This window comes from Adiantum capillus-veneris, chromosome 6 (genome assembly GCF_014529385.1).
Source record: "Adiantum capillus-veneris isolate H3 chromosome 6, ASM1452938v2, whole genome shotgun sequence".
Taxonomy (NCBI): Eukaryota; Viridiplantae; Streptophyta; class Polypodiopsida; order Polypodiales; family Pteridaceae; genus Adiantum; species Adiantum capillus-veneris.
In genome coordinates this window covers 94,116,613-94,131,187 of record NC_140936.1, presented here as the reverse complement: position 1 = coordinate 94,131,187, position 14,575 = coordinate 94,116,613, and the positions used below count along the sequence as shown (strand labels likewise).

Here is a 14,575-nt window from a genome sequence, read left to right as displayed (position 1 = left end):
TTCAAGTTGCGTTCTTGTATATGCGTTTGCTTGCCTGCAGGTCCCATTTGCATCGCAGATGAGCCGGCGCGGCCCCTTTCCCGCGATGCCCCGAACGAGGGCGTCACAGAGAGAGAGAGAGAGAGAGAGAGAGAGAGAGAGAGAGAGATAGGAATATCTCAACCTTTAAACTGTTGCTTTTGCCGTACATATAGGTTTTCGCCGCTGGTCGTTCAAGGCCCAAGGGCTTGCTTTGCCGTATCGTTCACTCCTCCTTGTTCGCGATTCTGCATCTGCCCTTTTCACCAAATTGGCGCCATTGATTGAGCATGCGAGTCGCCAGGACTTGGAAATCAAACCTACGCCTAACAATTTTCCTGCCTCAATTCATATTGCGATCCCTGCCAACGATCTGCAACAATTGCGTGTGTGCAAGTAAGCTGTAGAGAACAAGCGGGAGATAAGAACCCTGTCTGGCTGCCTTCTGCTTTACCTATCCCTACAAATTTGTCTATGCACGATCGACGTGTGTTGTTTGATCTACACGTGGAGCTTGACTTGCCAGCTGGGTTCGCGGAATTGGGCGGAACATAGAGAGTGTACACTACCCTCCTGCTTCTACTCAACCCTCAGCTCACGATGGTGCACTCTTATAACAATTGGCTGCCCACAGATGTTGCAGATGAGCTCGACATTGAAACAGAACGATTTCACAGGCTGGTGGGGAGCATTCAACAGACACTAGAAAGCAATACTTTTGCTTCGAGGCTTGCTTCGTTGCAGTGGATATCTGTGGTTAACACGTAAGTGTGGACTGCTTTTCAATTCGGGATGCCAAGCATAATTATCTCAACCTGCTATATCTTGTGTTTTTATTCTAATCATGAGTCATACATATACATACATTTCACATGCTCTTCAGGCTCATGTTTATCAAGACTGTGGGTGTTATTCATGATCGCTGAATGCAATGCTGTAATGCTGACATTGCTGGTCTTTTTTTTCTGTTTTTTCATCTGAGGATCTGATGCCTCTTTTGACATATGGGCTACTTCATTATCTATCAGGGTATGAAACTTAAAACTTGCAAAAGTTTTGTGTTGGGTCACGCCTCATGTTATTTATATACTCAAAATGCGAAGTGTTTGCCGTTGGGAGAGAGAGAAACGAAAATGAAGTGAAATGCTATATTAAACGTTTTCAAAAGGCCAAAATGACTTATGAGACAAAACTGATACAATCTTGATGGATCTAATACAATGTCTAGGTACAAAATAAAACGAAGTAAAATAAAAGCCTACCTGTGTTAGTGCAGCTCTGGCAAAAACAACCCGAGGCATTTCTGATCCTGATATTTCACGACTCTAGTCAGTGGTCCAAAGCCCTCTCTGAACAGATAGTGAAAGCGGCCTCGTATCTCATAGTATAGCAGACAATGTCATATGTGATGTTTTTCTGTCTCTGGCTCTATATGACACAACTGGAAAATCCTTGCTTCTGCCGGTACTCTCCTAAATCTGCCGGTCTCAATTTCTAGCTGATGCGATGATGTGCGCATTTGAACAATAGCACATCGTATCCCATGGATAAATGAGTGTTCATATAGGGATCCTCTATGAGTTGGAGAAGATGCTCTTTGTAGAAAGCCATCTTTGTGCCAAGCTCTCGTGTTGGCTTTGTCCATGTCCTCCTAGTGTCTAGCTAGCTGCTAAATCAAATCTTGTCTAATAAGACGGGTATTACTGGAAAGGGGGTAGTTTGTCAATACTAAAGCCATGTAGCTGAAACCATGATGTCGTGTGTATCTCAACAAGATGTGTCTTTTTCTGTGAGGCAAGTTGTTTAAAAGACTCCAAAGCTAGGCGATCCCAGGTATTGTGTATAAAAGAGACGGATATGGTAAGTGCCTCTATGACCAGCGGGGGAGCAACAAGCTCTGCACAAACTCATTGGTAAAGAAAGTGCATGTCTGTGGGCATGGCTTCAGAGAGTCGAGTAGAGATTGTTGCCTTGGAATTGTGTAAAGAGATGCTGCATATGCATCCCAAAATCTGGGTTGATGTGATAGCCGTTGGGGGGAGAATGCTCATGAAAAATTCTCCATGCCTCGCTTGAGTTCTGGCTCAGGAATAGCTTGTACTATTACTCTAACTGAGCAAGATAAGTCCTCTTCTTCCGTCGCACAAGGCGTTGGAAGGCATTTTGTGATTGTCACTCCTCGTCATACCAACTGTTCTGGGGCATACTTCCTGAATGTTGTTTGTGCCTGGTTGGGTGTGTGGGTATGCCTCTACTGCTGCTTCATGTGAAGTGTCTATCAATATCTGGGTAAGCTCCTCTAATGGGCATCTTGACTCCTCTGTGGCCAATCGTCTGTAAATACTGTCCATGAAGACAGAGTTAGTCTCCAATGTAAAAGTATATCGAGTATGCGAAGATGCTTGGGCCAGTGGAGTTGTACTAAACTGGAATGAAATTGTAAATATGAGGAGGGGCCGATGTAACAAACTTGGACACTCCAAGTCAAGAATCAACCGTGACAACACCAAATAACCACTTCAAAACAATTCACAGATCACAAAAGATTTGCACTGGCCCGGCGGAGTTCCGTGCCTAGAGATATTGGCCCCAAAGACTGGCGCCCCTTTCGGTATTTCTTTTTGTATTAATCAATCATCAAAGTACAAGAGAGTGGTTAGGGTTTCACTCTCAGACTCTGCGTCCAGATGCTCTGAGAAGTGAGGCCCTCACCACTAATTTAAAGGTTACAAGGGATGCCCAAAAGCAGAGCCCCAAAAGCTTGAAAGCAAAAGCTCTTTTCTCTCTCTCTCTCAGAGAGCTTCTGAAAGCAAAAGCAAATTCTCTCTCTCTCAATGAGAGCCAGTAAAAAGCAAGTTCTCTTTTTCCCAAATCATAGCAAAAAGCTGAGATTTGTGTAGTCGTTTTTGTTTTTTTGGCTTTATCACCTCCGTAATTTCCGGAAATTAGGGTTTGGGCAAAAATTAGGGTTTGTAGGAATTTTTAGGGTTTCTGGCAGAAATTAGGGCTGTCCGCCACGTCATCACTTTGTGACATACCCCCCTCTTGAAAGCATTGTAATCGACCGCGATTACACCTACAAAACCGACAAAAGCCATAAACCCGCACCCAGACTACGACCACAAGCATCACAAAATACTTCAAATGACTTCTGTAAGTCCGTCAAAGTCAAATCTGGTCCTGTAGTCAATTTCTCTTTCAATGTCCGAAAGGCAGTCACCTCTGTGGGTCCCTACGAAAAAGGTACTCCTTTCTGTGTCAAGGTATGCAAAGGGGAAACAACCTCTGCAAACTTTCGTATGAACCGCCTGTAGTACGAACACAGTCCCAAGAAGCTTCTAACTTCATGGACATTCCTCAAATCGGGCCAATCACGGATAGTCTCTATCTTGGCCGGGTCCATTTGCACTCCTGCTGCTGCTGACACAATGTGTCCCAAAAAGTGTATCTCTGGTAGGAAAAATTCACTTTTCTTTGCATTAATCACTAACGTGTGATCTTGTAATGCCTGAAAGACTTGAAGCAGATGATCTCTGTGTTCTGCCTCATTCTTGGAGAAAACAATGATGTCGTCAAAGAAAGTGCCAACAAATAGCCTGTACTCTCGAAAAATCCTGTCCATCATCCGGTTAAATGTCGCAGGAGCATTGGTTAAGCCAAAAGGCATCACCAAAAACTCAAATAACCCAAAAGTCGTCTGAAAAGTTGTCTTGTAGACATCTCTTGGCGCTATCCTGATCTGATGATATCCACTCTTCAAGTCAATCCTGCTAAAGCACGAGGATCCCTGTAACCTGTCGAAAATATCATCGATCCTAGGAATCGGAAATCTGTTCTTGATGGTGATTTCGTTGAGAGTGCTATAATCGATGCACATTCTCCAAGATCCGTCTTTCTTCAAAACCAAGAACACTGCAGAGCAATATGGTGAAGTACTCGGCTGGACAAGACCCTTTTCCAAGAGGTCTTTCACTGGGTTCATAATCTTTTCATTATGTACTCGGCTCACACGGTAAGGTGGCCGATTCGGTGACGTGCTTCCAGGTATCAGATCAATGGTTTGATCTTCAGGCCCTCTGAAAAGCAATCGGCATGAGTGTGGAGAAAAATCTTGGTGTTCTTTTGATCAGGTCAAAACATATTCAACCTTTATCCATCGTTCAGTTCTCTTCCAAAAGAATGAATAAGAAACTGAAGTTCATCAAGTACAATCTATAAGCCCTTCATTTATCAAAGTCTCTTTCTCGGTCCGGTAGTCAACCACGGTGTAGTTCTTGTGGTACCAAGGGATCCCGAGTAGAACGTCACTCGCGTGCCCTGAACACCCCTGTCATTGCAAACGAAGTTTGCCAATGCTCGGTGTAATGGCAACATCCCATCTGGGTGCCAGTCGAACTACCTCCGCCTGTGGCGTCAGTCTGTCGGGCGTAGTTCCAAATCGAGCCGCCAATTCCAAGTGAAAAGAAGTTGGCCTTGGCTCCTTCAAAAGGGCTTCCTGATCCTTCACTTTGCCCCAAAAGCGGCAAAGTTTGTACTTTCATTCATTAGATTCGGTGTAGGTTCCACGCCATGTGGTACCAGTTCTGTTTTTCTATCTGCCTTTTCTGCCACGTTCCTCAGCTGCTCTCTAACTCTCAGACCTGTCGTCGTCTTTATCATTCTGTTCTTTCTGTGCCTTATTAGGGCACTTAGCGGAGATCTGTCCTTGTTCCCCGCATCCAAAGCACTTCCCCTCTCTGATGAAGCGAGCTCTCTCCTCAGGAGTAAGCTTAGGTCGTGCATCATTTTTCTCTTGGTTGCTCTTTTTTGTTTCTACTTTCATTCCCAGAAGTCTGTTCGGCTCGTTGTGTCATAGCCTCATCTGTGGGGTAGGTCAGATTGCCAGAGTGAATGGCAAAGCCCCGCGTCACATGACTCATCAACTCCTGAATAGAATCTGTCTTTTGTTCCAAGCAGTGACCTCGGATCTCTGTAGGTAGACCCAAGGTAAACCGCTCAATCTGTTCTCTGAACGAGATCTTCTTGAATGAAGAGGCGGGTAGAAAAGAGCTCCATAATCTTTCACAATAAGCATTGATTGTATCTTTCTTGGTCATCGGAAGATGGTTCCAAGCAGCTCGGACATCTTGTTCATATTCTTGCGTCAACCAAGAAGAAATAAAAAGCTTCTTAAATTTCAGCCATTTAACTGGCGCACTCTTGTTAAAAGAAGCGTGGACCACCAAGTACGAGCATTCCCCTTAAGGTAAGAGGTAGCTCTCCGAATCTTGGAGTGCTCTGAATAGCATCCTCCCACGAAAGCGATGTCAAACTGCTCTATAAAAGACAAAGCCTTCGAAGCATTTGAGTATCTTGAAAAGTATCAAACTTGATCGAGTGGCCACCTTCGTTAAACTCTCGGACTTTCTTGCTTTTATCTTCGAGAAAGTCATACTGGTTGGCTTTGTAAAAATTCTTCTTGTTCGCATAAAACTTTCCGTCATCAGAATCTGAGCTGTCTGTAGACGAGTCTTCAGTAGAACTGTCAGTCTCTGGGCGAGATGTAGCCTTCTTCTTGCCCTTTCCGAAGCTTTGTTTCTTGCTTCTCTTTGTACCTTTTCTGTCTTCTTCGCTCGAATCTGAAGAGCTAGAAGAACTGGGTACTCTTTCAAATCGAACACGCTTCTTCTGTTTCATTGCCTTGTCAAATGTCGACCGACGATCAAAATATCCCGGGAAGTCAGTGCCTTTCTTCTGCTTTTTGCCGTGCTTTTTGTCCTTTTGCACGTCGAAAAGCTGAGCAATCCGTGCATCAACCACGTTCTCCAGTCCCTTCTCCGTATATTTTCTTGGAGGCAGAAGGTTTCTTGAGAGCGGGTTTCGGGAGTGGTGTTGTGGTTCTCTGCCACTCCATCTGTACCTCTTCCAAAGAGGTCTGGTTCATATATTTTGCCATCTTCGGGTCCTTGGCAAAATTGAGCATCATCTTTGTTGCATCGCCTATCAATTGATGACGCTCTATCTCTTGCTGCTCCTCCTGAGTAGGCCTAGGCGGGCCATACTCTCTGTCTGAATCTTCGTTGTGATCCCAGCCCGCATCTCCAGATGCAGAGGGAGTCGAGTGATCATTGCCTGAAGCCATAGGTGCCGCGGAAAAAAATTTCGGGGATCGGATTTGCCGTAGAAGAGAAATCGGCCGTGCTCCGATACCACTGTAACAGACTTGGACACTCGAAGTCAAGAATCAACCGCGACAACACCAAATAACCACTTCAAAACAATTCACAGATCACAATAGATTTGCATTGGCCCGGCGGAGTTCCGTGCCTAGAGATATTGGCCCCAAAGACTGGCGCCCCTTTCGGTATTCCTTTTTGTATTAATCAATCATCAAAGTACAAGAGAGTGGTTAGGGTTTCACTCTCAGACTCTGCGTCCAGATGCTCTGAGAAGTGAGGCCCTCATCACTAATTTAAAGGTTACAAGGGATGCCCAAAAGCAGAGCCCCAAAAGCTTGAAAGCAAAAGCTCTTTTCTCTCTCTCACAGAGAGCTTCTGAAAGCAAAAGCAAATTCTCTCTCTCTCAATGAGAGCTAGTAAAAAGCAAGTTCTCTTTTTCCCAAATCATAGCAAAAAGCTGAGATTTGCGTCGCCTTTTTTTTTTTGCTTTTTCACCTCCGCGATTTCCGGAAATTAGGGTTTTGGCAAAAATTAGGGTTTGCAGGAGTTTTTAGGGTTTCTGGCAGATATTATGGTTGTCCGCCATTTCATCACTTTGTGACATACCCCCCTCTTGAAAGCATTGTAATCGACCGCGATTACGCCTGTGAAACCGATAAAAGCCATAAACTGTCTTAGCAGACACTGACTGTTAGTACCTACGTACTAGGAACACACATCTAGCACATGTACAAAATCGACAGTCACATCACAGGACATCACCAGACATCACAGGACATCACATGACATTCAATATTCATTCGGATCTTAGACCATGATTTATCGGAAATGTAGCTAGCAATCACATCTAGGTCCAATCGGGACCTCATCGATGTCCGATTGACTAACCCCCTATTGCAACCATGTCTATTCGAGATCAAGTATCAAAAATACGATCACCAGGCATCTGATGGACCAGAGGAGCGGAGTGCTCCACTCTTGTGCATCCCACTGCACCAGATCTCCGGCCAAGAAGTCAATTCTGGGTTCCGTTTGAGTAGAGCTCCATGCTTAACCAAAACATCGAGGTTTAAAGTTTCACAATGCGAGGACGTATCTGCTAGGTCCTCATCCACCATCCCACTTTCGCATCAAATGCAGGGCATAGTTCTTGAAAGTTAACCAAGAAAGAACCGCCTTCGGACTTTAACTTTCTTCGTCATCGTTATGTGCCAAAATCTGTTCAGGAACAAGATCTCCTCGTTTTTCTTCCATCTTCGGGTTTGCTCATCAGGCTCCCCATCATCAGCACATCACCCCTATAAGGGTTCAAGAGAAGCACATGCAATGCATTGTGAATCTTCCAAGTATCTGGCAGTTTCAATCGGAAGGAAGACATCATTTTATCTTTTCAGTTATCTGGAAAGGTAAGTATCGTATCACTTACTAAGCTTTGAAAAAGCCTCTCCTTTCCCTTTTTCTTTCTTAGGCGTGCCTTCTAAAAGTAAGAGTACCCAATCTTCCTCCTTCAGTTTCAAGTCGCGACGATGGGCGATCCGTTGCCTTTTTTTCTGTCGATCTTGAGAATTCCTGCAAAAGTCTCGCGAACCTTGGGCAAAAGCCGTATCCCAATCTCGCGAATATCATCGCTTCCAATATCTAAATCTTTCGTGCTCAGGAAGGATGGAACCTTAGCAGCACTTTCCAACAATTCTCACATGGCGTATTCCCCATCGAAAAAGAGTGTATCGTGTTATTGAAACTGAAATTATTAAAATCCGGCAATAAATTGACCATCAGTCTGCAAGTGGAACGATGACGAGAACTGCAACCGCGTGCCAATGTTCTCCCTAAATTGCCTTCCAAAACAAAACTCATAATCTGGGGGTCTCTGTCGGAGACAATAGTCTCAGACGTGCCATGTAATCGGAAAATCATCGTGATCATTTGTTTTCTTGGAGATAAAAAATGAAATCCATTGCAATACTTTCCCAGGGGTGGGTGGGTATGGGTAAAGGCTGTAACAATTCCTGTGCCTTATGCCTGTCAAACTTGACCTTCTAGCATACCAAGCAACTGCGCACAAACTCTTCCACATCCTTCTTGAGTCACGGCCAAAAGAAGTATCTCTCTACCCCTTTCATGGTGGTAGCAATGCCGCGGTGACCCGTAAAAGGTGGACAGTGGCATTTAGTCATAACCTTATCCCTCAACGGCTGTGTAACGCACAACATAGTCTTTTTCATCAAGTAGCCTTCCCGAAGGGAGTATCCAGCTACTGTCTCCCCATCCCGTAGCCGTGTGAAAATATCTGCAAAATCTGTATCTGTGGCATACTGATCGACCATATCCTCGAAGCTCCTATGATGTATCGCAGAAATAGCTAGAACCAACGATTTCCGAGAAAGCATCTGCCACCACATTCTTCTGTCCCTGCACATGGACAATCTGGAAGTGGAACTGTGACAAGATGTTCGCCTACCGCATCTGCTTTTCCGAAAGCTGCTTCTGTGACAAGAAGTAGCGCAAACTCTGATGGTCTGTAAAGACAGTAAAATCCGCTCCGAGTAGGTAATGCCGCCACTGAGTAAGAGCATGGATAACATCCAAAACCTCTTTCTCATAGATGTGTGCTGTCATCTCCGGCCTAGAGAACAAACGGCTCTCGTAAGCTATGACATGGCTTGCATCACAAAATACTTCAAATGACTTCTGCAAGTCCGGCAAAGTCAAATCTGGTCCTGTAGTCAATTTCTCTTTCAATGTCCGAAAGGCAGTCACCTCTTTGGGTCCCCATGAAAAAGGTACTCCTTTCTGTGTCAAGGTATGCAAAGGGGAAGCCTGTACTCTCGAAAAATCCTGTCCATCGTCCGGTTAAATGTCACAGGAGCATTGGTTAAGCCAAAAGGCATCACCAAAAACTCAAATAACCCAAAAGTCGTCCGAAAAGTTGTCTTGTAGACATCTCCTGGCGCTATCCTGATCTGATGATATCCACTCTTCAAGTCAATCCTGCTGAAGCACGAGGATCCCTGTAACCTATCGAGTATATCATCGATCCTAGGAATTGGAAATCTGTTCTTGATGGTGATTTCGTTCAGAGTGCTATAATCGATGCACATTCTCCAAGATCCGTCTTTCTTCAAAACCAAGAACATTGGAGAGCAATATGGTGAAGTACTAGGCTGGAGAAGACCCTTTTCCAAGAGGTCTTTCACTGGGTTCATAATCTTTTCATTCTGTACTCGGCTCACACGGTAAGGTGGCCGATTCGGTGACGTGCTTCCAGGTATCAGATCAATGGTTTGATCTTCAGGCCCTCTGAAGAGGAATCGGCATGAGTGTGGAGAAAAATCTTGGCGTTCTTTTGATCAGGTCAAAACATATTCAACCTTTATCCATCGTTCAGTTCTCTTCCAAAAGAATGAGTAAGAAACTGAAGTTCATCAAGTACAATCTATAAGCCCTTCATTTATCAAAGTCGCTTTCTCGGCCCGGTAGTCAACCACGGCGTAGTTCTTGTGGTACCAAGGGATCCCGAGTAGAACGTCACTCCCGTGCCCTGAACACCCCTGTCATTGCAAACGAAGTTTGCCAATGCTCGGTGTAATGGCAACATCCCATCCGGGTGCCAGTTGAACTACCTCCGCCTGTGGCGTCAGTCTATCGGGCGTAGTTCCAAATCGAGCTGCCAATTCCAAGTGAAAAGAAGTTGGCCTTGGCTCCTTCAAAAGGGCTTCCTGATCCTTCACTTTGCCCCAAAACCGGCAAAGTTTGTACTTTCATTCATTAGATTCGGTGTAGGTTCCACGCCATGTGCTACCGGTTTTGTTTTTCTATCTGCCTTTTCTGCCACGTTCCTCAGCTGTTCTCTAACTCTCAGACCTGTCGTCGTCTTTATCATTCTGTTCTTTCTGTGCCTTATTAGGGCACTTCGCGGAGATCTGTCCCTGTTCCCCGCATCCAAAGCACTTCCCCTCTCTGATGAAGCGAGCTCTCTCCTCAGGAGTAAGCTTGGGTCGTGCATCATTTTTCTCTTGGTTGCTCTTTTTTCTTTCTACTTTCATTCCCAGAAGTCTGTTCGGCTCGTTGTGTCATAGCCTCATCTGTGGGGTAGGTCAGATTGCCAGAGTGAATGGCAAAGCCCCGCGTCGCATGACTCATCAACTCCTGAATAGAAGCTGTCTTCTGTTCCAAGCAGTGATCTAGGATCTCTGTAGGTAGACCCAAGGTAAACCGCTCAATCTGTTCTCTGAACGAGATCTTCTTGAATGAAGAGGCGGGTAGAAAAGAGCTCCATAATCTTTCACAATAAGCATTGATTGTATCTTTCTTGGTCATCCGAAGATGGTTCCAAGCAGCTCGGACATCTTGTTCATATTCTTGCGTCAACCAAGAAGAAATAAAAAGCTTCTTAAATTTCAGCCATTTAACTGGCGCACTCTTGTTAAAAGAAGCGTGGACCACCAAGTACGAGCATTCCCCTCAAGGTAAGAGGTAGCTCTCCGAATCTTGGAGTGCTCTGAATAGCGTCCTCCCGCGAAAGCGATGTCAAACTGCTGTATAAAAGACAAAGCCTTCGAAGCATTTGAGTATCTTGAAAAGTATCAAACTTGATCGAGTGGCCACCTTCCTTAAACTCTCGGACTTTCTTGCTTTTATCTTCGAGAAAGTCATACTGGCTGGCTTTGTAAAAATTCTTCTTGTTCGCATAAAACTTTCCGTCATCAGAATCTGAGCTGTCTGTAGACGAGTCTTCAGTAGAACTGTCAGTCTCTGGGCGAGATGTAGCCTTCTTCTTGCCCTTTCCGAAGCTTTGTTTCTTGCTTCTCTTTGTACCTTTTCTGTCTTCTTCGCTCGAATCTGAAGAGCTAGAAGAACTGTCAAAAGAAGAAGAAGAAGAAGAACTGGGTACTCTTTCAAATCGAACACGCTTCTTCTGTTTCGTTGCCTTGTCAAATGTCGACCGACGACCAAAATATCCTGGGAAGTCAGTGCCTTTCTTCTGCTTTTTGCCGTGCTTTTTGTCCTTTTGCACGTCAAAAAGCTGAGCAATCCGTGCATCAACCACGTTCTCCAGTCCCTTCTCCGTATATTTTCTTGGAGGTAGAAGGTTTCTTGAGAGCGGGTTTCGGGAGTGGTGTTGTGGTTCTCTGCCACTCCATCTGTACCTCTTCCAAAGAGGTCTGGTTCATATATTTTGCCATCTTCGGGTCCTTGGCAAAATTGAGCATCATCTTTGTTGCATCGCCTATCAATTGATGACGCTCTATCTCCTGCTGCTCCGCCTGAGTAGGCCTAGGCGGGCCATACTCTCTGTCTGAATCTTCGTTGTGATCCCAGCCCGCATCTCCAGATGCAGAGGGAGTCGAGTGATCATTGCCTGAAGCCATAGGTGCCGCGGAAAAAAATTTCGGGGATCGGATTTGCCGTAGAAGAGAAATCGGCCGTGCTCCGATACCACTGTAACAGACTTGGACACTCGAAGTCAAGAATCAACCGCGACAACACCAAATAAGCACTTCAAAACAATTCACAGATCACAATAGATTTGCATTGGCCCGGCGGAGTTCCGTGCCTAGAGATATTGGCCCCAAAGACTGGCGCCCCTTCCGGTATTTCTTTTTGTATTAATCAATCATCAAAGTACAAGAGAGTGGTTAGGGTTTCACTCTCAGACTCTGTGTCCAGATGCTCTAAGTAGTGAGGCCCTCACCACTAATTTAAAGGTTACAAGGGATGCCCAAAAGCAGAGCCCCAAAAGCTTGAAAGCAAAAGCTCTTTTCTCTCTCTCACAGAGAGCTTCTGAAAGCAAAAGCAAATTCTCTCTCTCTCAATGAAAGCCAGTAAAAAGCAAGTTCTCTTTTTCCCAAATCATAGCAAAAAGCTGAGATTTGCGTCGCCTTTTTTTTTTGGGGTGCTTTTTTACCTACGCGATTTCCGGAAATTAGGGTTGCAAGAATTTATAGGGTTTCTGGCAGAAATTTGGGCTGTCCGCCACGTCATCACTTTGTGACAACCCACTGTAAATGGTATTAAACTGGGCTGAGCCATAGCATAGTCCACCGTGCTAGGCCCATGTCTGTGAGGAAAACAAGTGCCATTCATTGCTGGAAATCTCTGTAGGCCATTCAAGATAGCAGTCCATGTGCAGTCTCCATGTCTGTCAAATATCTTGAATACTCATTATGCACCACATCTTGTGAGCACGTGGCCAGTCCTAGATCATTGACATCTAGCTCTCTTAACATCTCCTTTGAGGTATCATAGAAGGTTGTTTGAGAGTTGGCGGATGACATCCCAATGGCATCAGAGTTCTGAAAAGTGCAATTCTAGGCGTGTAGATAATAATCATGAGGTTGGAAATTGGACTTTACGCTGAGGAGTAGCTTGGCAAGGTGAAGTATAGACACTTTTGCGAATGGTTTAGGAGCGTTGAACTCTCATTTGTGTGCAAAATTTGAGTTGGATCTATTTCCACCTTTGATCAACAAGTACGTTTACCAAAATGATTTCAAATTGGATGAAACCTCTTGACTTGTCTTAAAGCACCTTGTACTAATGGTGTGAGTCACCAAAAGTGGAAAAACTTGCAAATCTAGACCCCAAGATAATAAGCGCGCTTATTATCTTTTGGCCTTCTTGAATGTTTGAGGTGGAATCTGAGTGATGGGTTCTTCCAAGGCTTTTGTCTTGGAGACGAGGTCCTTGAAATCCTATGTGTCACGGGGAAGGGCAACACGTGCCAACGGAAAAGAATAGACGGAACAACTTTAAGCACTTCAAATAGCAACTGAACTGAAAGAGATGCCCGATACACGAGATGGGGAGTGGCGGAATTCCACCCCAAGAGAGCACTGGCTCCAAACGCTTGTGCCTCTTTCGGTTTTTCTTTATATTGCTTGAACTTAGTACAACGCCGGTACTCCAGACTCCGCACCTTCACACTGAAGCGTGCCATTGAATGAGCCCTTGGCTCATATTTAAATCCCCTTGGCCATGAAAAGCAGCTACATGAAAAGCTTTAAACTCAAAAGCATCTGGTCTCAAAAGCTGCCGCCCAAAGTTGCCTAGCGTAAATCACGAAAATCCGTACACCTGCCACGTCAACATGTTGGCGCAAATTGCGGAAATCCGTACAGGCTGCCACGTGGCACTACCAATGCAAATCATGGGCATCCGTATAGCTACCACGTCATCATCTTCTCTGCAAGAAAGAGTGGTCTTGCTTTATTTTAATCTCTTTAGGTCCCCTTGGCCCATCGGACGGGGTCCCATAAGTTGGCAAGACTTCTTCTTTAAAATAGGCCACTCGGCAAGACTTTGCAAGTTGGTACAACTTCTTCTGCTGCTTCTTCTAGGGTTTAGGCTCCTCGGTCGGGATCTGTATGTTGGCTTCGTTCTTCAGTGGCTTGACACGTCAACAGTTTGTGACACTGTGAGTAAGCGGCCATAGTCTTCTCCAACTTGAACAGTTTCTTGTAGCATTCAATCTTGTCCACTTGCATGAAGTGAGGGCAAAAGACAAGCTAAAAATCTGCCTTTTATAACAAGCAAGAAAAACGCGTTTGCCGTTGCAATCTGCTTCACCCTCTCGTTGCCTCCATCACCATTGGAATAAGCTCGTCCCAAGAAATAGTATTTAGCCGGCCACTTGTAATTTGCGAAGAACAGAAATTGGTATATCGAGGAGGTAATTGGGCCAAAAGCTGGATGGCCATGTCCTCTGAATTGATAAGCTTTCCTATATGAAGTATCTCCTGCTTGAGCTCTTGCATCTTGTTGATGTGATCCCTCATGGATGAGTGCTTCGCATCCAAGGTCCTCAACTGCACCTCCAAAGCTATCCGTTTCATCGGAGAAACTCTATCAGATAAAGATCCAAGTCGATACTAAATCTGCTTCGCGTCCATTATCAATGAGATGTGACTGATTACAGAGGTGTACTACTCAGGATGTTGAACAATCGGATTCGAGCATTGGAAGGCTCCCATAGCTTCGCTCCCGAAGGATCCCTTGGCTTTAGAAAGGTGCTCGTAACAAAGGCTCCATGTAACAAACTGTTGACGTGTTGAAACCCTAATTCTACTGAAACCCTAACCCTAAAATCAGAAACCCTAATTCTGCCCGAAACCCTAATTCTGCTGAAACCCTAACCCTAAAATCAGAAACCCTAATTTTGCCCAAAACCCTAACCCTAAAATCAGAAACCTAATTCTGCCCGGAACCCTAACCCTAAAATCAGAAACCCTAACCCTAACCCTAACCCTGAATTGCTGACGTGGCGGGCTGACACGTGGCCTGCTGTACGGACATTAACGCGATTTACGAAAAGCTGGGAGCGTTTTGGCTTTGCTTTTGGACCAAAAGCTTTTGAGTTTTAAAGGCTTTTTATTGTAACTGCTTTTCAAGCCAAGGGC

At 44.9% G+C, this 14,575-nt stretch overlaps 1 protein-coding gene across 2 annotated transcripts in view; it reads left to right on the top strand.

The window, feature by feature from the left end:
* The first annotated feature begins 202 nt into the window (after positions 1 to 202).
* The window catches only part of LOC147455909 (proteasome activator subunit 4-like), a 106,879-nt gene continuing 92,506 nt past the window's right edge, over positions 203 to 14,575 (top strand). The window contains exon 1 of one of the 2 annotated variants that reach the window (XR_015188422.1): positions 203 to 782. Coding sequence is in view for 1 of the 2 variants with exons in the window: in XM_086514533.1 (XP_086370659.1) it covers positions 619 to 782 (164 nt within the window). In the remaining variant the exon portion in view is untranslated. The remainder of the gene's footprint in view (positions 783 to 14,575) is intronic. The other variant, XM_086514533.1, reaches the window with a different exon arrangement.